General features: G+C 39.5%; 2 protein-coding genes across 6 annotated transcripts in view; one reads left to right on the top strand and one right to left on the bottom strand.

The window, feature by feature from the left end:
* The window catches only part of GREM2 (gremlin 2, DAN family BMP antagonist), a 38,690-nt gene extending 25,469 nt beyond the window's left edge, over positions 1 to 13,221 (top strand). The window contains exons 1-2 of one of the 2 annotated variants that reach the window (XM_051783786.1): positions 6,933 to 9,767; positions 10,361 to 13,221. In XM_051783786.1, coding sequence (XP_051639746.1) covers positions 10,362 to 10,865 — 504 coding nt within the window. In that variant the 5' untranslated portion in view covers positions 6,933 to 9,767; position 10,361 and the 3' untranslated portion in view covers positions 10,866 to 13,221. Of the gene's footprint in view, positions 1 to 6,932; positions 9,768 to 10,360 lie in introns of those variants that run through there. The other variant, XM_051783785.1, reaches the window with a different exon arrangement.
* Positions 13,222 to 17,652: 4,431 nt separating this feature from the next.
* The window catches only part of FMN2 (formin 2), a 177,009-nt gene continuing 173,224 nt past the window's right edge, over positions 17,653 to 21,437 (bottom strand). For 2 of the 4 annotated variants that reach the window (XM_051783772.1, XM_051783773.1), the window contains 2 exons: positions 19,870 to 19,951; positions 17,653 to 18,460 (listed from right to left, as the gene is read on the bottom strand). In XM_051783772.1, the coding sequence (XP_051639732.1) occupies positions 18,434 to 18,460; positions 19,870 to 19,951 (109 nt within the window). In that variant the 3' untranslated portion in view covers positions 17,653 to 18,433. Of the gene's footprint in view, positions 19,952 to 21,437 lie in introns of all 4 variants that reach the window. The other 2 variants (XM_051783770.1, XM_051783771.1) reach the window with 1 other exon arrangement.

Raw genomic sequence — 21,437 nt, 5'->3', positions numbered from 1 at the left:
CACATGGCAGCAGATCTTTTATGATTGAATTACATCCTTTATATTCAATAATGGACCAAGTCTGTAAACCAGAATACAGACAGAGCAAATATTTACATTCTTTGGGTAATGATGGAGGGAGGATCACTGATCTGAACATGAATCAAAGCCACAAGAACATAGATATGGGACAGCCAGGTGTTACTATCAGTGTGAAGTGGTAGGTATAGAGTAAATTTCCAGTATTTTGATGTGAAATTTCCTGAAACATTTCACTGAAAATTCATCTTTTAGTTACTTTTAGTTAAGTGATACACACTGTCAATAACAATGCATAAATGGTTATTTGCCCATTCATTCTGTGTGCTATAAGTTTTCTAATATACCCAGAAAGTGATATTAAAATGTATAGGCATTTCATGTTCATAGTGTATATCTAATTAAAATTTTATTTGTATTCCTGACTTTATGACACTCATAAGTTCTGTACTTCTGTGGAGCTGCTATGATTTATTTTGGTTCATTTGATAGCTTTGACAGTCATAAACATTACTGTCAATTTGGAAATATCAATAGACATGTAGTGAAATAAATGAAAATTCCTTTTTTTAATCTTACAAAACAACTTGAAAACAAGGGTCAAAATAATTCCAAACTGAAGAACTTGCATCAAGACATCAACTGATGCATGTACAAGAGTATCCAGGAAGCCATGTAACTCTGAAGGTTTTGAACTCCAAATGTCATCTTTGTTTATAGGCTTGCAGAAACACAGAAAAAATCCATCAGAGCATGCATTTACTGCACTTTTCAGCCCTCACAGGTTTGAATTGCATTTCAGTTGCGTACATGAATTTTTTATAAAAGAGCTTGAGTGAACAGGCTTCCTTTCAGACCAAAGCCCACAGCTGAGTTGAACATTTGAAACAAAAGTAATTAAACAGGGATTCTGATGGGCCATTAGTTAATCCAGAAAAAGTAACTGCAAAAGTGAGCCAAGCAGAAACCTCATTCTTAGGGAAAGAATAAAACATCTTGTAATTCTCCAAGTAAGTTTATGAACAAAAACATTACAGGATCAACCCAGGGTTAACGCCGTGCATGGAGTGCAGCAGTGATTTGTTACTGCCTGGCTTCCATTGACACATGGTGCAGAGCAAATAAGTTTTTAGCTTTTGGGCCAACTTACACCCGGGGCAAGAGACTGTATTAAAAACTTTGTGTTGACCCACCATTGTTTCAAAGTGTCTTGTATTGCATGTGAACATAGGAGCTCATGAACTCTGATTTTCTATGGGTGTGCACAGTGTGCCAGTCCATCACAGTAACCCTAAGCATCCTCTTTACTATTCACACCTCCTGTGATTCTAAACTGTGATATAATTGACTTGTTTCCCCTTGCCCCCTTCCCTGAAATATTTTTCATGCCTCCCTGTGTACCCTAGGAGTTTCAAACCTGCCTTGCTGTCCAACCTGTTTGAAATTTGGCAGAGGAAAAAAAAATATTGTGAGGAAGTGTCATATGTGTTGCTTGTTAACCAAAGGAAAAAAGGATGAGAGAATTTCCTAGATTTATCGTCACTGAGGAGGAAAAAAGTGCTTTGCTGTTAATAATTCTGGTAAGGCACTTCGTTACATTTTTGCGTGGTGTAGACGTGGTTGCAGCTAACAGGCTGAATGGGGTCAATTCTTGTTATTTGCTCATTAGCATAGATCTTCTGCACTCTGTCCCCAGAACTGCTGTGAGTTTTAGTCAGGAGGACTGATGCTTTGGCAGGCAAATTTAAGCAGAGGTAAATCTAAATGAAAAATGTTCAAAGGAATAAATATATACAATTTTTAGGACAATTTTATGAAAATACAGCTGGAATGGCTCTTACAAGGGACATATTGGAAAATAGTGGGGATACATAGCTGAAATTTTGTGTGTATGGGAATTTTCCTACTGCCTAATAGAAAGACTAGCCTGCGGGATATTGTGATAAGAGCAATTCTTATTTGAACCATCTGTGTTTTTCAGCTCTATAAATAGGATATTGGCTTACAGAAGTTCATAATATGAACACTAGACCATCAATAACATTTTAGATTTTTCAAACAGGAACATAACCATTTCAGTCATAATGTGTTAACTGAGGACAGCATCTTGAATAGAGTCTGAAAGAATACAACCATCTGAATCTACCAGAAAATCTGGAAAATTTAAATGCAACTTCTCTGCTGATTAACCTAGTGTTTATTATATGCAAGATTACAGGTCACTTATTGATTTTTAGAAGTAATGGCATTTTTCTTACCATTACGAGAAGCAAGTGGAAATTCTTTTGAGCACTTTAGAAATCTCAGTTTTGTTCTAGAATAGAACTCATACAAATGCCCTCTTTTTGGAGAGGTGTAAGTACAGTAATGAATATATATTGAAGATTAATGGTCTTCTCTCTTATTGTGGGCCATATGAGCTGTGTGTTCTAGAAGCAGTGTGTTGTTTGAAGCTACAAGCCATAAAGCTCCTAACTCCATCTCTGTTCTATCAAAACTCAGGGAAACTATATTGGAAATTTTCATACAAACCAATTTTCATTTACAAAACTATAATTTTTTAAAGAAAAGCTTGCCTAAGGGTAAAAAATCCATATTGCTTAGCAAAAAGAAGAGCACTGGTGCCAAGCTGTGCAGTTGAAAGATATTGGAAATGGTTCGTTCTCAGTTAATTTCTGACCTCCAGTAATTCACTTCCCCTCTGAGCTCAGTTCTGGTCCTACCATATGTTGATCAGTCTACAAACATTTGAAGTTGTGTTGCTTAGTCAGGCACTGGTCTTGGATTGAGATTTCTATGTTCTGTTGTAATGCAAACAACAAAAATATAATGGAGACTACTCATTGCAAAATAGCCTTTTGTAGTATTGATTCTCCAGTGAGGAAGCAATGAAATGAGCTATTGTATTTAAATGTTGAACTTTCCCCATTCTTGTGTTGACTGTCCTCCTTTGCAACAGGCGGAGGGATGGTCACAAATGAAGACATTTGCTCAAGCGACCGCTTCCCTTCAGATTTAGTTTTTAGTTTCCCAAGGGCAGAATCTGCTGTTTTCTCCTAAATGAAATGCTGCCAAATGGGAGTGTACCAGCTGACTTCTGCACAGAGGAATAAAGTTAAATGTAGGTTGTTTTTGCTTGCTGGACAAAATGTTCATGTGCAAACTGAACTGACTTGCCTATTTGGGGCTCTCTGTCTTGTGCTTAAAAGCTGAACAACGCTAAGAAGAAGAACAAGTATCTTTTCAACTTAGTTCCCTCTTGCTGAGAGACATTTTTGAGATGCATAGCAGAGTTATAGGTCCTTTCCAAAAATGCTCTTCTCCTTGTATCCAAGGAGTTTTATTTATTCCTTCCACCCCCTGACTGTAGCATTCTTCAAAACCAGGTTGAGAGAAAGAAAATCAACCTCATGGACAGCTAACAGAAATCTGGTTTTATTTTGTGGGTTTTTCCCTCCTCCCACTCCTCCTTTTTTCCCCAGTGTTGCATATGCTGCCAGTACTGATGACTACCCAGACACTTCTGAGTAGGACATCTCACTCTGCTTGGGACAATTCACATTGCTCACCAGGCAGACATTTGTCTGTGGTTGGCTCTAAAACCACAAGTTCCTGAAGCTGAAATAGCAATGAAATTTAGGACTTTTAATCATAATGATGTTAAAAAAAAAAACCCCTTTGTCCATTTACCTGCTAGTATTCAGAGTTCTGTGTATTCCTGTTCCCCTAAAAATGGCATTGCTGCATTCTTGAGCTACTGTAGGATAACAGTGCTTTTACATTCCATGCAGCTTTTGTTCTTTCTCTTTATCTTATTTTTCCTGTGTTAAAACGCTGACAGAGTTGTGGAATCAAATCTTTGCTACTGGTAAATACAAGGTAATATGAAGTTGACAGTGTCTTGCTTCACTGTATTACCTGGCTAACATTTACACTTAAATTCCCTCAAATCCAAACCAACAAACCTTGTAGCAGTTTTTCCCCCTATTTTCTTCTAGCTGGGAGATTACCTTAGTAATTGCATCTATTATATGTGTGTGTGTGTCTGTTTTGGGAAGCACTGGTATTTATCATGGATTTAATCACAGAGTGTGGGTAAGGTTAGAAGGAACCACAGTGTGTCATCTAGTCCAACCTTCTTGCTCAAGCAGGGTCATTCCAGAGCACATTGCACAGCTCTTGGAACTAGAAAATCTATAGTCACAGCTAAATTAATATGATGCAACATCCTTTCAACTAGCTCTATCTTAGCATAGGTTGTTCCCACCAGTGTATTTTTCTACATACTTTGGTTTTGTTGATGATTTATATATTTTTCAATATTTTAAATTTAGTGTCTTCAGGAACTGTCCTGACAAGGAGAACTTCTAAATTCTGACATTAGGGGGGAAATGTTGTCCTCTCCTGAAGAACATAGGCTGGGATCATTGAAACGCAGCTCCATCTCCCCCTGTCAAAAACAAAGCAAGACCTTCACTGTAGAATGTGGTTTCTGAGATGTCTAGCCTGCAGGAAGACCTTTCCCAGTTCTTTCAAAGCTTTGCGGTGTTCCCTGTGGGTATTCTTGGCTCGCTGGTGTATAGGTGTTGGTGAAAGGGAGAGAGAAGAATGGATCTCCTTGGTGGGCAGGAGAGAGAAGGATGGAAAGGAGGAAGAATTTCCATCAGCCAAACTAGGAATTTATTACGTCTGAAAGAAATGTTTTCTCCCTCTACCACCTACCGCTAGTCTGTGATGCAAGAAAATAGCTTTCTTTCAAATCACTATAGAAGGTTCTCAGAGGGCAAGAATGGAAAAATTTCTGCCTGTAATGGCATTGATTTTTCTTTTTTAAATAATTATTGCTTTTGGTGTTGGCGTGCACTGGTTTTGGAGACTGATTCTTAGTACTCCTAGTACATGGTAACTCTACCGCCAGAATGCAGAGATTTTGTATCTGAATATCTGAATAACACATCCTAGCTTCAGTACCGTGTTTTCTGTGTTTTTTAAGTTTGGTCTCCCCTGCCTCCTTCATGCTTTGTTGTTGTGGCTGGCCTCAGTCTTGGCAATTTAGTAGTGAGAATCTATTAATGATGGAATGATTTAATAAGACGCCCATGTCTCTGCAAAAAGAGATGCAGTACAGTGTTCAGTTATTGCTGACACTGTTGAGACATGGAAGAAATAGTTTCCAAAGGATACTTGAAAGAGAAAAATTAGCACCAAATACCTCCCTTGCACAAAGATGGCTGATTAGTGTTTATTGTGGTCTTTCTGTGAACATTGTACCATTAGAATCATGCCTAACCATTAATAAATTAAATAAATAGCATTTTTGGCTTCCTGGTAGAGAATCTGATATTTCCTGGCTTCCCACATCTGTTGCTAAAGCCAAGTTTTAGTTCTTTGAAAAGCCATTGCCTGGCTTGTCTTCAAGGAACACTTCTTGTGTCTCATCTTAAATGTGAGAACTAACCATGTACAACATGTTCTTACATTTATATACATATGACTGATTTATACAGATTCTTTATCTGAGTAGGTCAAATATGAAAATAGGTTGGGACTAGAAAAATTTTTGGTAAGAGGGATTCCCACACTCAGCCACACTCAGCTGATCCCTAAGGAGATCTCTTGTGTCTCTGAAGTTTGCAAGATGAAACCTGGGAAAGAGTGATACAGGTGGTCAGATGTGGCCATCTGTGTATCATACTGTGGAAATGGACCTGATTTAATCTAGTCTGTAATGCTTGCCTTTTGCTGGTAGTTTAAGAGAATCACTTTTCCAAGGGAAACTCTTCAGCCATTAACTAAATTCAAAATTTTCAAAAAGTAAAGAATCTCTGAACTTGTTTATCATCTTCCCAGTCATGGGCTTTTATGATACTTTTGATACGTGTAGGATAGATTTGTAGTACTAAATTTTCTTCCTCATGAATCCATACTGTGACTAAGCTGTATAGGTAGACTCTCAAGTTCCATGACGAGACAGGTTTTGCAGGTTTTTGGGCTTTAAAAAAAAATAATTAAAAATTGGCTGTGAGTATTTTTCTGAATTCCCTCCAGAAGGGCCTGGTGAAGCAATGATTGTGTCATACCTGTATCACAGACTGGGATGTTTCCAGGAATACTGATAATGCTGAGTACTTCGTAGGTATGCATGCTAAAGCAAACAAATGGGTCTCACACCTACTGATTTCCTGAGCAGCTAACATAAAATATCACAGCGATCTTCCAGTTACATCCCTCTTTCTTTCTGCCTACCTGCAGCTCTGAAGTAGGCTGACCTACAGAACAAGAATTTCCAGTCAGAAACTGCATCTTGAGCTGAGAAACTGGTCATGACTTTGAAAACCAGAGGAAACATCAGAGCAGTCGCTCAGCACAGATGGGCACTGCTGTTAAGTTCTGCCCTGTCTTTCAGACCATAGCATCCACTTCTGCATTGGGGGACTTCTCCAAAAAAGATGCCCTTGAATTCTGAAATCAAATCTAATGCTCCAATTCAGAGAGAACTTCCCTAACCAAAAAACTATAGGCTATTTTTGGGGTTACGTTACTGTCTGTCCTGCTCTGGAGCTGGATTAATTTCAAGAATGCATGAGCTATTGGGCCAGAAGGTCATATGCAGGAGAGAGCCTGCCTTGGTAGATATTTTATGTTACATAGTAATTGCATACAAAGAAGAAATACAGCAAAGGGCAGATACAGTGATCCTGGGTCTTCCCCTCCTGCTACAGTACCCTGACCTCTGCAAATGACAGAGCTGGATCTTGGCATTCTTGCCTCCTTGGTCAAAAGAAGGATTTTTTATACTCCTGTGTACCTGATAGCTCAGCTCCATCATGCTGGGTTTGATGAATTTATGAACTCATACTTGATGCTGATTTCCTTATCTCAAGGAGAAGAAACCTTGCCATGTGAAATGTAAGTGCAGTCAGGCCTTGTTGAGTATGTCATGTAAGGTTAAGTTATTCTCAGTTCACGTGCTAGAAAAAAGGCATGTGGGGGAACTGGCAGGAGCTGGCAGCAATGCTTGTAGAAGTTGAAAACTGTCACACAGGAGCCTCCACTGGCTCTGCCATGGGAACCCCAGTGCAGCAGGAATGGGGGGCCCAGGCTGGCATTGGTGCAAGTTGTAGAGGCATTGGTCTCTTGAGGCAGTTCTTGCTTGCATCGTCTCAGCCACATGCTGTTCCATTTTGTTACATCTAAGTAGGGCAGAACTGCCCCGTTCTTGCCAAAAGCCAGATTCTTCTCCAGTACGTTTTGTGTTTCTTCTCATCCCATTCTGTCTGCAGACAGACAGCATTCACCATGTTGCTTTGCATTCAAATTGAGTTTGCCAAAATGTTCTGGTTCTCTGGGAGTACTGAGGTTTCTCTTCTTTTTGCATGTGAGCACCATAAATATATGGAGTCCTTGGCAAGTTGCTGGTACTAGGTGACCTTGTTTGCACCCTTACTTGCTTGAATAGAGGATTTGTGTGCCAGGGCTTAGAAAGGGGTGATTTGCAGGCTAGTAAAGGGCAACCCTGTGATTAGAAATTCCACGATCTGACAGAATGCACATTTGACCTGCTAGTGTAAGGTAGATTATTATTCTATTATGTAAATATTTTAAGGCTCAAGTTTGATAAGGATCAATGAGAGAAATGAGTGGTGCGTTCCTACCTGTCTGTAGAAGTACTTGCTGACATGTACTGCAGCATTTGGTTTATAACCTTACAATAGTGGCTTTGATTAATAATACTTTATTAGTTATAAACATAGACTTACTGAGCAAATCCTACTTACTCTGTTGCATGGCTCTCCATGTCTACATAAAACCATTTCAGTAATTAGAAAGTTACTATAATATTCCTCTGTATTGTAGATTTTAAGTTCTCTGCTTTCCTGAATTCCTACATAAGATTTCTACTTGACCCCCATCCTTGACACAAAAGGAAAATGTGTCCTTTCAACTTGCCTTTTATGATAAGAAAGGGTGGGTGTGGTAAGACAGGGCTTCACAGAACATAAAGGTTGGAAAAAACCTGTAAAATCATGCCAAGAAAAGAGAAAGGTATGGGGGAAAGGGTACATCTCTGCTTCTGATGTGCTTCTGGACCTGTGCTATGCCAGGATCCGACAAATGAGACTGGAGAGGCAATATCCCTTGTGTTTCAAGAGAAGAGTAGAAGAGTATGCCTGAGAAATGTGGCATAAGGCATCTTGTGAAAAGTTCGTCTCTGTTGTTTTCTAGAAGATGTAGGCTTGTAACTCTGTTTTTTTTTCCCTCTCTTTTCTATATAAAACACAAACTAGTGGGGATCAGTTGTTTTATCTACTACTGAAATGCAGCCATCAGTGCAGAATAACATGAGAACAGTTTGAAAGGAGGCATGGAACACTAAATTCAACTGAAACTAATTACCTGATTAGGTTTTGGCCTGCGTGTGTGGGTTGATATCCAATGGACTTGGCTACAATTCTTGCCAGCAAAGCCAAGTCTAGTCTTGCTTCATTTAAAGACTTTGGACAAAAGTTCTGGACTTGCATGCTGAATGCTAAGCAGTGTGAAAATAGGCCACTGATTTAAAGTACCCATGGCTACAGTGGGTGTCAGTGGGCAGATGGCATGGTTGCAGATGAATGAGCTTTTTTGGAATTTTAGAAATACTGGTTTCCATTTAAAGGTGGTTCTGTTTCAAGCACACAATCTGATGAAATTTAACTCTGCATTGGAACATCCTCTGTTCACAGCTATAGGATTAGCACTTTCCTTTCCTTCAGCACTTCAAAATTCTCCCCTTAGAAACAGTCAAGTCTGGCATTGGGATTTTATAGACTTAGAAAACAACCTAAGGGGATGTTATCTCACCTAGTCTGCTACAGTAGTTCCTCCTCTTTATCTCCACAGGAGTTAAATACATTAGGCCTGCTTTATTAGGTGAGAAGCATTTGTTAACGCTATTGTCTGCTTTTGCACCTTTACTACAAACACTTTTTTTATCTTTTGGTGTCATTGTTTGGAAAATGGCACGTTTTCCAGACGGGAGTACCTATGCAACATGTGAAGTGTCTATAGTGTTAGACATTATACTTACCAGTCTGATGGTAGTTTTTTGTCTTGGCACCTTTTTAAAGTTAAAAATACATAAAATGATTACTTGGTTTGAAACTTTACTGTGAAGAGAGGAATGAGTGTTTCATCTGTACGCTATTAAAAAATTATCCATTAAGAACAAAGGGGAGCAGAGCACTTTTAGAAAGAAAGTGTTCTTACCTCTAAATAGGAAGCTTCTGTGCTGCACCCAGTTCTGGCACTGTAGAGACCCTCTGTTCTTCTTTCCCAGGGAGAATGATATGAAATGAACTGTCAAATCAGTTGTAGCAGTTCACTGGTGAGCATTGACTTCATGAGGAGATTTAGTACATTACTGTGATATTCTGGAAGTGCTTTGAGACACATTACTAAAATGAATTGGACAAGAGCTGGTAAGAGATGCTCCACAGAACAAGAATACCTAATAGAAAACCACCGGAAAAAATATTTTTGCCAACTGGCTGACTATTTCAACTTAGAAACCAGATCATGCTCTACCCTATTCCTTAACATCTAAAATAAATATTGAATCCTCTCATGTTTACAGACCTTCTTAAACCATTTGCCCAAGAGGCGTTGCAGTTGTGAAGTCCTCGAAATTGTGTTTAAGCATTTCCTCTTACTGCAAAAATAAATCCATCAAGTTTTTGGCCTCCCACAAAGACAACAAATACAAGCCTGTAAGTGCCATAAAAGCCCCAAGAAACTTCAGAAGCAACTTAGAATAATAAAAATAGTCTTTTGGACACCCTGTGCTACTTCTGTGTGGAAGGAGGTTGGGCTGGGTCTCGGGGGCTGAAGAGGCAGATGATGGGAGTTCACTTTATGTAACCTGGTATTCCCTTCCCCTCTCCTCTGCCATCCCCAAACCAGCTATTACCATATTGTCAGGAGCCTCCTGAGCCTTTGCTAGCCAGGAGTTTGCCTAATTATTTGGGCCAGGATTTCACAGAGAAGGAGGAAACCTTTCTGGCTGAAGCTTCTGGAAAACCACCAGTTCAGCCATCAAAGCAGCAGTGTCCCTGTGGGGAAAAAGCGAGTAGCTGGAGAATTTGTGGGGGGTGAGAGGGAGCAATGTGACTTTCCAAAGGGCCTGGCCTCTTCATGGTAAGTAATCACCCTAGAATAGTGCTAATCTCCTAGGAAAAGTGATGAGATTACAAAGGCAATAAGATCTCCACTTCTTCTAAAGGCATAGGTAAAGTTAAACTACATTACAATTCTGTTGTTTGAAAATGTGTCTCTCTAACAGTGACTTCTGCTGCCATTGCAGGATGATTTGGAAATTTGCCTTGTCCGTTTTTCTGATGGCAACGCTGGTTCAAGTAACAGACACCAGGAAAAACCGTCCTGCAGGTGCCATTCCCTCTCCATACAAAGGCAGCAGCAGCAACCACTCAGAGCGTAGGCATCAGCTGAACAAGGAGGTGTTGGCCTCCAGCCAGGAGGCCTTGGTGGTCACCGAGAGGAAGTACCTCAAGAGTGACTGGTGCAAGACACAGCCCCTGCGGCAGACTGTCAGCGAGGAGGGCTGCATCAGCCGCACCATCATCAACCGCTTCTGCTATGGGCAGTGCAACTCCTTCTACATCCCACGACACGTGAAAAAGGAGGAGGAGTCCTTTCAGTCCTGTGCTTTCTGCAAGCCACACAAGGTCACCTCTTCGACTGTGCAGCTGGAGTGCCCCGAGCTGGACCCACCATTCCGACTCAAGAAAATTCAGAAGGTCAAGCAGTGCCGGTGCATGTCTGTGAATCTGAACTCAGGCAAACTGTGAGAGCAGGCATATAGCTGCTGCTTGTTGTTGCCTCTATCAGATTTACTGCTGTCTCTCCTCTCCCACTGAGCAGACTGTCCATTTTGTTGGTTTGTTTCTTCTTTTCCTTTTTTTTTTTTGTGTTCTGTTTTCTTTCAGGAGGCATCTCTCCAGCAAGGAAAGGCTCCTTGACACTTGCCTACTGGAATAATGCTTTTTAATGGGCTGTGTTAGGCACTTCACCATAAAGTTTCATTGTATTTTTAATATCGTCTGGCAGTTGAATCTTCTGGCATGGAGCAGGCTTCCAGAAGTTGGGATTGATGATCTAAGCGACCAGTTGGCTGAATCCAGCATTAAATGTTTCCACTGTGTGGAGTAAAGCCCTCTGCCCTACACTCCAGTTCCCTCCACATGTTGAGAACACCTTCTCTGTGCTTTGGTCTGGAGCTTGTTTCTCTCACCTGGAAGTGCTGGGGTTCTGCCCAGGACTGGGGGACACAGGTGAGGGAGAGTAACAAGGAGCAATTTGTGAAAAGCAAGTAAGACTCCAATGAAACTCAGCTTCTTAAGATGACTTCAATTGTGCAATGACAAATGGTTCTGGGCTTGTTGTCTGAACAGCAGATCAGAAGCAAGGAGAAGAGGGCGAGGCACTGGGTCAGCCACAGTGACCACAGAGCAGACTGAGGGTGGGTTCTGATGCTGTTGTGGTTAGAGTATATTGAACACATGGTCTCTGCAGCAGTGTTTATTTTGTAACCTAGCTATAGTAAACAGCTGTTTAAAGTATTATAGACCTAGCCATGTATATTTTCCTTGTGGCAGAATATGCCAGAGATTAAAATATGTTAAGAGACTCGGTTGCTAGGTCAGCTGCCTGGCTTAAAATGAACATGGTTTTACTAGGCTTTCTGTAGGGTTTTGTATGTTAGATATGTGTGTGAGTTTCTTACTCCAAAAAGGACAACATCCATCTATAACGTTATATTTATGCCTGCACAGACTGGGGAAGGTGGGAGGGTAGTGAGAAAGGAGCTGAGAACACTTAAGGGAGTGATGTTTCCCTTAAGGTATAAAAGCACTGTCACACAAAGAACAAAATTTGGTCATTGCTGAATTGAATACAAAAGCTATGTAAGTGTTACCGAGTTTGGGAGTGGCGTCTCTCTCATGATTGTAAACCATGATAATGTGTTAGCATTAAAGGACAAACCCATCCGTCAGTGCCACTGGAATGGGTCACAGCTGTGGGAGCAGGGATAGAGGAGGTTGTGATTGCTGCATTACTGGTGGTGCACTAAGTTTTTGAGACCTGCACAATCAGTGTTGGTGAATGCTTGCAGTTCATTTTAAATCATACTATGTTGTTATTTAGTTGATGGAGTTTATTATGTCCTGTATATCTCATTTGTTGCAGTTCTGATCTGTATTAGTCCCAGCTGCATTAAAATCCTGTCTCAAACCGGCCCCTTCCCCCAAACCAAAGCCCATGCGCTCTCAGTTGTCTGAAGCTTACAAATTAAAAAGGACACGCCGACTCCCTGATGCATGTCTCACAGTTCAGCATCTGCATCTAGTGAAACCAGCCTGCTGTGGGAGCCCCTCCCCGCCAGCTTCTTTGCATGCAGCCGCTTCAAGGGGTTAATACGTTCAGCACTGTCGCCAGCTAGAGCTTCAGAGCCACAGGTCTCCATTATGTGACAGGCCTCTCTAAGAGGCTTTCAGGGTTGATCTCCACAAGAGCTCACCAAGCGGTTTACAGGGACTGGCATGGGCAGGATGAGATTGGTCGGGTCTATTAGCCCTGTTACATGAACAGACGTTGCTTTTCTGCTGTGATCTCTCAAAGTGTCAGAAGTGCACAGGGAGACTCCTCACACAGGGAATGCTTTAGGGGTTGTAACTGCTGTGCTGTGGCATCCTGCCAGCCTCTGGATGGGCACCATTCAGTCTAGGCTTGAGAGAGCTGGTGTGGGTGAGGTGCGGAGGGGGAAGGTGGCAATATGGTCTACTAAGACTCCAGGGATCCCAGTCTCCACTTGAAAGGAACGAACTGAAAGTCAGACATTTTGGACTAGAGAGAGAAAAGCACCCTAGTACATTCGGTTAAGAAAAACATGCAAGAATCTTTACCTTTAAGCTATGCCCCGCCTGGGTTTTTCACCAGTTTGCAATATGAATATGCTGCAGCTTAAAGCTCCTTCTAGGAGCTGTGTTTATGTAAAAACTGAGTTGAGCTTGTAATGGTTAAAACTGTATTTAATTCTTGTTTTATAAATGAAAACAGAAAATGAAGAAATGCTTTAAGTATAATGTAATTATTTTATAGGTCAACTATTAAATTATAGATTAAATAATAAAGCTACTCTAGGGTTATATGGCATCCAGGTGTTTTGTTTCAACAGCTTGTGTCCAGCTGCTCTCTAATCAGTATATGCTCCATCTTCCTTTTCACCCTCCCAAATACAGGTGAATGATGGCTCACCCTGATAGCTTGGGAAAACCTAACTACTTCTCCTCTTGTCCCTAACAAAAGTACCTGCAAGATAGGTACCCCCCTCAAAAGTACCTGCAAGACAAGAAGGAAAAATGAAATGCACTAGTCTTAGATTCTGGAGTTGATTCTGCATGCACAAATTCTGGTTTTTTTGGTTAAATGACAAGACAAGCAAAGCTCCACCACTGGCTGAAACACCAGCATCATTTGTGGTAAGAGAAATAACTGTTACCCTGACCTAAGTGGTTTTGCTTAAAATATATATAGATCCTTACATAACAGGCACCAAACTACTCATAAGGAAAAAAAAAAGGGTATACCTTAAGATATAGGTGAGCTTTAATGGTTGCTGTCAGCTCTTGAATAGGTACACTGTATGTCACTCCAAAGACAGAGTAGTGTTTTGGGTTTTTTTCATTTCCAACCGAGAGAAAATGTAGTTTCTCAAAGGAAAATTTTTGTAATGAAAGGGAGTAGTCACATGGATGGATGAACCTCCACGTGACCAGAAGAGATGCCTGTCATGGGTCTTGAAAGAAGCAAGAGCACCTAGACCATAACTAGCAAGGGAGGGCTATGTCCTTTATGGCACTTCTGACACCTGCAGAAGCCCTTTGATCTTTTTCCTTGCCCATCTCTTGCCCAAATCCTCTCACAGTTAAGTGAATCAATGTGTTTGGAGTCTTTTTTTTTTTCGTAGCTGTTGCTTTTGAGAAATTAGTGGTTTGCTTTGTGTTAGCTACTAAAGTGTGGTCAGGGTGCCCTGCTCAGAACTTGAAAGTGCCTCTCTCAGTTGGCTTAAAGGGAGCTCAGTAGTAATCTCATCTAATGCCCCTTTCTCATTTCCAGCTGTCTCTTGGCCAGTCTCCTGCTTTGCAGGTCGCTTCACTGCCCAGCATCCACCTCAACCTCTACTGTCTGAGGCACAGCCTAGACTCCAGCTCCAGTTTTTTAAAATTCTTGCTGCCTGACTGTTGAACCATCATACCAGAGACATATGTTGTCATCCAAAAATCTCCCCCTTGTGGAAGCAATCTCAAGAGCAAGGCAAATCTCTCTGAGTAGATGAAAAAAGCCTTAGGTCAGTGGAGTTTTTTGAAGTGGAGTGCTGCTACAGGACAGGAGAAGGAGGAGGACAGTGAATGTTTAGCTCTACCACCATGGAACTGTCATGCTGGCAGGGCCCCAATTTAGGGCGAGTGGCAAACGACGTTTTTAAGAGCTTAAATTTGAGCTGTGGTTGGGAAGCAGAGAAAACAGTGTTGACTCAATAGGGACCCTTTATATTCAGAAATACATTAATTTTTTTAGGCAATGGACTTACCATTGGATGTTTTTACAAGTCAGTTGAATGAGTGTCAGGCACAGGTACAGCACAGATGGGTCTGTCATAAGCAAGAGAAAGACTTGGAAAACCTGTTCTGTAATGAGAATCATATTAGTAGGTGGCAGACCTGAATGGTGTGGGTCACAGTTTTCTCTCTCCTCCCTTTGCTGACCTCTTTGCACCATCTTCGGAAAAACTCAACTTCATCAGTTTTTGCTTACTCTTCCCATAGCAGTTTAAAATTGGTGTAACTCAAGTAACTAACAGATTTGTCACAAACTCAGCTTTCCTTTTAACCTAGAGTCTGCAAAAAAATGCAAAGACTTGCTATATCTTCTCTCAATGAAATTAATAATTGCTTCCACCTTTTTAAGCTGATCACTGAAAAATTGGGCGAGAAAAAAACGTCAGTCTGTGGAAGATGCCTCTAATTGTATTCCTGCTGCCACCGTTGGATAATACTTAACTAAGTTTTGGAAGTGTTTTGGGATGATGAAAGGTGTTACAAAAAAAGCTAACCACTACTGTGTCATGATGTGACAAAGTATCATGCTTCTGAAAGGCTTTAATTTGCAAGCAAAACAACATGAATCCTCTTAGCTCCTCATAAAAAATCAGATTGTTATTGTCAGCAAGTCACACCTGCTGCTCAGGTATGTAAGTCCCTCTTTTGCTGCTGCATTTGTTTAAGTAACAGTGAACAATATGTGGTGTTGGTGATCAACAAAAGCTCAGAATTTTGTCTGTGAGAACTCTTGCTGGATTACAGCCAACTCAAAGTGTAGTGTGGTTAATGCTGCAGTAAATGGTGGGATTGCAGTAAACATGGGGTATCCGACATCTTTAGAACACACTCAAACAGGCAAACTAAAGAATATTAGTCCAGAATTCTGTAAGAAGTTGAGTGTGCCACTAAAAAACAAAGAGTGGAAGTGAAACTTATGCTGGTGGTGTGCTTTGGATGTTCTGTGGGTCAATTGTGGTGCTGAACATAGTGGGCTATTTTGCATGGAAGTTTGAATAGGCTGGAGAGAAGCTATATAAAAGAGAAAGAAATTCAACCAAATAGATTGGGCCTGAGTAAAATGAAAGAGAAAAATCTGTGTAGCAGCACATGTTTTAGGATCATAACATGGTCCTGTGAGCTACAGTCAGCCTTTGACACTGTTCTTCAGAGATCGAGGTTTGCAAATATCTTCTAACATCTGTGCTGGAGATCCAGTGAAAAGTGAATGTATGTATGTATGTGACCATCCTACCAGGTCGCTGGATAACACACATATATAAAAAGGCATTATAATATGTGGGTATAACTTTTCAATGCACATTTTTGCCCTAATAAAAATTTCTTAAGACTTACTTCGGCAGTGTTACTAGGAGCAGGTTACAAACCTGAGCCAAATGCACTACTGGACGGCATGCATAAGCCAGAGAAGTGAGTGATGTATAGTCTGATTGAGTAAAGGACTGAAGCTCTCACTACCACCACCTGGGGAAAAGGTAATATATCCACATAACTGGGAATTACTGTCACTATCCTTCCAAAAGACAAGGAAAGAGAAGCCCCATTTCCTCTGATCCCTTCACAAAAGTGTTTCCTTGATCACAGGAGCCTGAATGGGATGTGGTACTTAGGGAGCAAATGGTTTGTAGCAAACTACAGCACAGCTGGGGAGTGAAGAGAGAAGGCACTTATTTCATTATTATTCCTTTTATTTTCATATAAATTAACATTCTAAAAAAATTGGAATAGAAACACTAAATACAGTATTGCACATAGTGATCTTTGTTAGACGATCTGTTATTTAATTTAGTATAGTAATATACATACTGTAGGTACTGAAGAGAACAGGAAGGCTACAAATGAAAACATGCTACTGTATCCTTGCACTTAGGAGCAAAGTTAGGAGGAAATAGACTATTGTTTACATAAATACAAACATGGATTTGAATCAGTGCCATTAAAATAGCTTTATTTTTTAAAGTTTCTTTTTCCATAAGTTAGTCATAACAGCAAATAATCTCTTATTTTCTCTTCCCCAAATAGTAATGTTACTCCCATCAAAACAAAATTTTAGAACTCCGTTCTTGGTAATTAATATCCCTGCCAGAAATTATCAGTAGTACAGAATTTCACATAGGTTTGTCAGCAACAGGAGACTTGCTTTTCACACAGTGAAAAAAACCATCTTTTCTAGTGCTTGGTATATGTGAAGAATAACAGATTCCTGAGGTCATATTTCGCACTTCCTTTTATGACACCCTGTAGGATATAGTAGCCTCTGAACAGCTAGGAATGTCTCTTGACATGCTAGATTAGACAGGGAATAACGCAACCCAGCAGGTTAGAGCTCATTTGCCTTACCCCAGTGTCTTTCAGGTTCCAAAGCTGTGAGCATGTGCATCCAATTGAGTTGCACACAGAGTCTACTTTTAGGAAAAATGCGCTTCGGAAGAAAAACTTTATCAATCAGACTGATCGGTTTGGGGCTCTTAAATTAGGACTGGAGGGAAGGGGTTGTTATCAGTTGAGCAGATCAAAATTGATACAGTGACCTCTGGATTGCAAATAGGAATTAAATGCTTGGTCTAAAATGGAAGCCCTAAGTCGTAGAGTTCAATCATTAACCTCCTAGTCAGGGACACAAAGCCTGGAGGAAATGTCTGCAATTCTGTTCAGTGTGAAATTGATGTCAATTAGTTGGTAGTTTGTGTTCAGTCACTAGAATTGGCTACTGTTTTCCATAAATGTTGTCCCCATGTGCATCTTTTAATGGCTCACTAAAGGAGTTTTAAATTAACTGTAAAGCTAATTCCAGAAGGGAAGTCATGTACATGTGGCCAAAAGCCTGTCTGACTTAAGTGATCAGCAGTTAAAACTATACTATACCTTCTAAAGCTCATGTAAAAGTATTAGCTGCTTTATATATTAACAAACTATAATAGTCAAATCTCTCATACTCTCTATCATACTTCTGTGCTTTTCTGTATTTTTCTGGTTTTCACCTCTTTTTTCCTTTTTCTTTTTTTTTTAATGCTGGATTTCTGACCCCCATACCACCTGGCATTCACTATCTGGCAAAAGATGAAGTAAAAGTATGCTGCCTTATCGATTTTAAAGATAGTTACAGTAAACATCTTGTTCCACAAATATTTAGTCATGGAGGGCAACCAAACAAGTTGGGAAAGCATTGATTATACTGTATAAACAGCACTTAACGATTCAAAATACGAACTACAAATGCCAACATGAAACAGATACAAACAGTTCACTAGGAGTAACATTTCTTTCCCTAATCTAAGTGCAGTGCCATGAAGTATTTGTGTTAGATGTTGCCAGTAGGAATGGAAATGTTTTACTGTACCAAGTAGCATCCTTATGAAGTTCAACTTAATGCAATTTTCAGCATGTTCAGAACTGATGCAGATGCTGCTTTTTATGCATGCTGACTTGGCCTATTTGTAATATACCATACACTTTACAAAATATCATTTTTGAGTGGCAAAGGAGATACAGAGTACAGGGGAAGGTGTTTCAAGTCCATACCTAGTCTATTGCTGGGCACTCCATTAAAGTGATTACATTCGTGAATGAATGTACAACACATCAATTGGTGGAAAACTCTAGAGAACAAAAAGCAAATTTAAAAAGGTCAAGAAAGCAAATGATCAGGATGATGTAGTTTCCTTCCCTCTCACTCCCCACCCACAAGCATGTTGAGTTTTGGTAACCAGGTAACCATGGCTTTTGCTTTTCTTCTCTCAGATTTTCATACTTATCTTTGCTTTCTGAAAAATAAAATAAATTAAAAAAAAAAGAGGAATTGAGTGTACATAAAACCACCTCACACATACTTATGCTATGTAAAGCATAGAAATATATATCCTAATGATCAATTATAGTTACTGTAGAACTGCTTCACAAATAAATTTCCTTTGAAGAAGGAACTGAAGTAGACTACAGCTATACACTTCTTGTGAAATATTTTTGTTTACTTTCCTTTTCACTCATCAAATTTTTCTAATACTGAAAGTCCTTGTTTCAGTGCAAATAATGATACAGGAATAATTAAGCAAATAGTTATTTCTTAAAAGAAAAAATATCAGTGTCTTTATATACTGCAAGATATAAGTTAGATGGAGAAATTCAAAATAATGTTAACTCTTGGTTTTGTTGTTTTTTTTTTAAAAACATCTTGATCTGTTTTATAATCCAATTGATTAAATGTAGTTTATCATTCCTTACCAAGCTAGTACTCCATTTACATTTCTTGCGGCACTAACCACAGCCAACTTTCACTAAACATTCAGAATAGGAAACAATAAATGCAATATTATTTATTCCTGTGTCAGATTATATTAGTTAGAATGCAGCATATTACCACATGCTTCATTTCCAAGATGTATCACAGTAATATAGCCATGACTACAAAGCACAAAAGAATTAAGTCATGTCTCATGGTGGGAAGGAAGGGTGTGGACAGGGACACAGACATATGAAAAAATCTTCTAATATTTTATAAATATAAATGATGGCCAATTGCTACAGGTATCATTTAAATGTGAGGTGCAAGATTAATTTTTCACTAGAGGAATATTACTTTTCGGTAAAATCAGCCATGATCCTAGCAACGCTTAGGCAATCACAGGGGAAAGGTTTCCTTGAATGACCAGAATTACTCCTCTCATATCACTGAAGTTATTTGTTTTCAGATGAATGGTGAAAGCACAGAGTTTCTATTCCAAACAAATCCCTATCAATGGAACAGAAGCCACTAGTATTTGATACAGTGATCCAGCTTGAAAAATGTGTACCTATCAAAATTCTTCCTTACATGTTGTAACTGTAGAAAAGAGAGAGAATACAGACTGAATGAGCTTGGCCTGGAATTGCCTTTCTGCCTTTTAGGTGCATCCCATCAAGACTGGGAAGAAGACAGATTGGCAGGGCGGGGCAACAATATGTTGATCTTGCTTGTGCTGCATCTATTTTGTGGAGTAATATTCACAAGCAGATGTCAAGTTTGTTAATCTAACTCCTTTAATCAAAATGTTAAAATTAAAACAACAACAAAACCCCAAACCAAAACCCAACCGAGAACAAAAACATACATCAAGAATAACATACTTATAAAATGCAAAGAGCAAACAGTAGAAAAAGTAATGGGAACAGAAGCATTGCTACAATTTTTACTTACAATTCCAGAATCATGTTTTGGTCTTATGTTGTATAGTGACTTCCCCTTTTTCTGCCTGCAGACTTCCTCTGCTTCTTTAACTCTGAAGAGAGACAAAATATATAAGTATTCCCATAGACCAACAACATTTCTGAAGACAATGCATTATAGAACTTACAAATTTAGGCCTGAGGACTTAAGTGGACAACTGTGTTCTCTGTATATTCATTAGCATGCTCCACAAAATAGTACTTGCACTCTAGAGCTGTTGTGGCCATACCTGGCATTTACAAGGACAGGCATAATCAAATGCCTAATCAATTCTAGTCACAAAAGCAATCAGTACTTACTGCAGTTGAAGATTCAAATGTATGAGGGTTTTAAACACACTGGGTCACATGAAGTTTACATTTCAGAGCATTCATGCAAACATTGCTAAGAAAACTTCTTTTTATCACTGTTTAAAATAATTCTTCATCCATTCCCAACCTCAGTACTTCAACTAAAGTTTAAACAAAGTTTCTCACCAAGCTATCTTTCCTTCCACTCATTTTTGTTTGGATTTAAAATGGTGAAATAGCTTAATCTAAATTTCCAGCTTCCATTGTAACTTAAAAAAAAAAAAAGGAAAATTGACATGGAACGTGATGTTTAAACATGATGTTTAAAGGTGGTGTGAGTCACTGCACATGTGTCTTTCATTCCAAAGCTGAGGAGCAGGTTCCTGAAGTAAGGGTCTACTTCTTAGTTCTTCCTGACTTGGCAAACACTACCAAATTAGGACCTTGTGAAATCCCACCACATTCTTGATAAGAGAAATGTCCTTTTTTGCCATGCAGATAGGAAATAAACTGTGAAAGGCAGAGGACTATACTCAGATTGGGAGCCTGCCAGAATAATTTGATGGGTTGAATGTCACACCGTAAAATATTTCTTTACCACTTTCACTGGTTTTGTAGATCAACCTTGTAAACACACATGGTTACTGAAACACTGATAATACAGATTTAACTTATAGACTCTGAGCTCCTAAGACTTACATAAACACTTTCCATAAGATGACATTAAATCATGTGAGATCTGTATTTATTTATTTATACATAAATCCTATATTGGCTTGCTCTTGCCAAAAATATAGACTTTAGATGGCATGTACTCTGCCTTTTCATCATTATCCAACAGTGAAAAAAAGAAACAACAGTTAAATGATATTGAAGAAATTATATATCCTTGGCTGGTTCCCTGTGGTTCATCTCGAGACCACTCATATGTCTGCTATTTCAGCAAGGCTACATAAGGGCAATGTGAGAATCAGATTTTGTGTTACTATTATTTTTAATATTTTTGTGTGTGTGGTAAGGGCCAGATTTTGAAAATAAAACTCCAGCTGGGTCCGCTAAGCACATTAAAAAAACCGCCTTCACATTCATCTCTCCTTTATTCAACTTCCCCAGACACACCTTGTTCTTTTCACAAGTTTCAATTTATATTTTAAAAAATTAATTTAAAGGTCAGTTCTTTTTCAGCACTTCCAACAAGCTGCCCTCTTCATTTGATGGCCTTATATGTTATCAGTGTAGGGAGACCTT

The sequence above is a fragment of the Manacus candei genome, unplaced genomic scaffold (genome assembly GCF_025592945.1).
Source record: "Manacus candei isolate 608988 ecotype Guabito, Panama unplaced genomic scaffold, ASM2559294v1 h1tg000017l, whole genome shotgun sequence".
Taxonomy (NCBI): domain Eukaryota; kingdom Metazoa; phylum Chordata; class Aves; order Passeriformes; family Pipridae; genus Manacus; species Manacus candei.
Note: the sequence above shows the minus strand (reverse complement) of the source record. Positions and strands in the feature narration are given on the sequence as shown.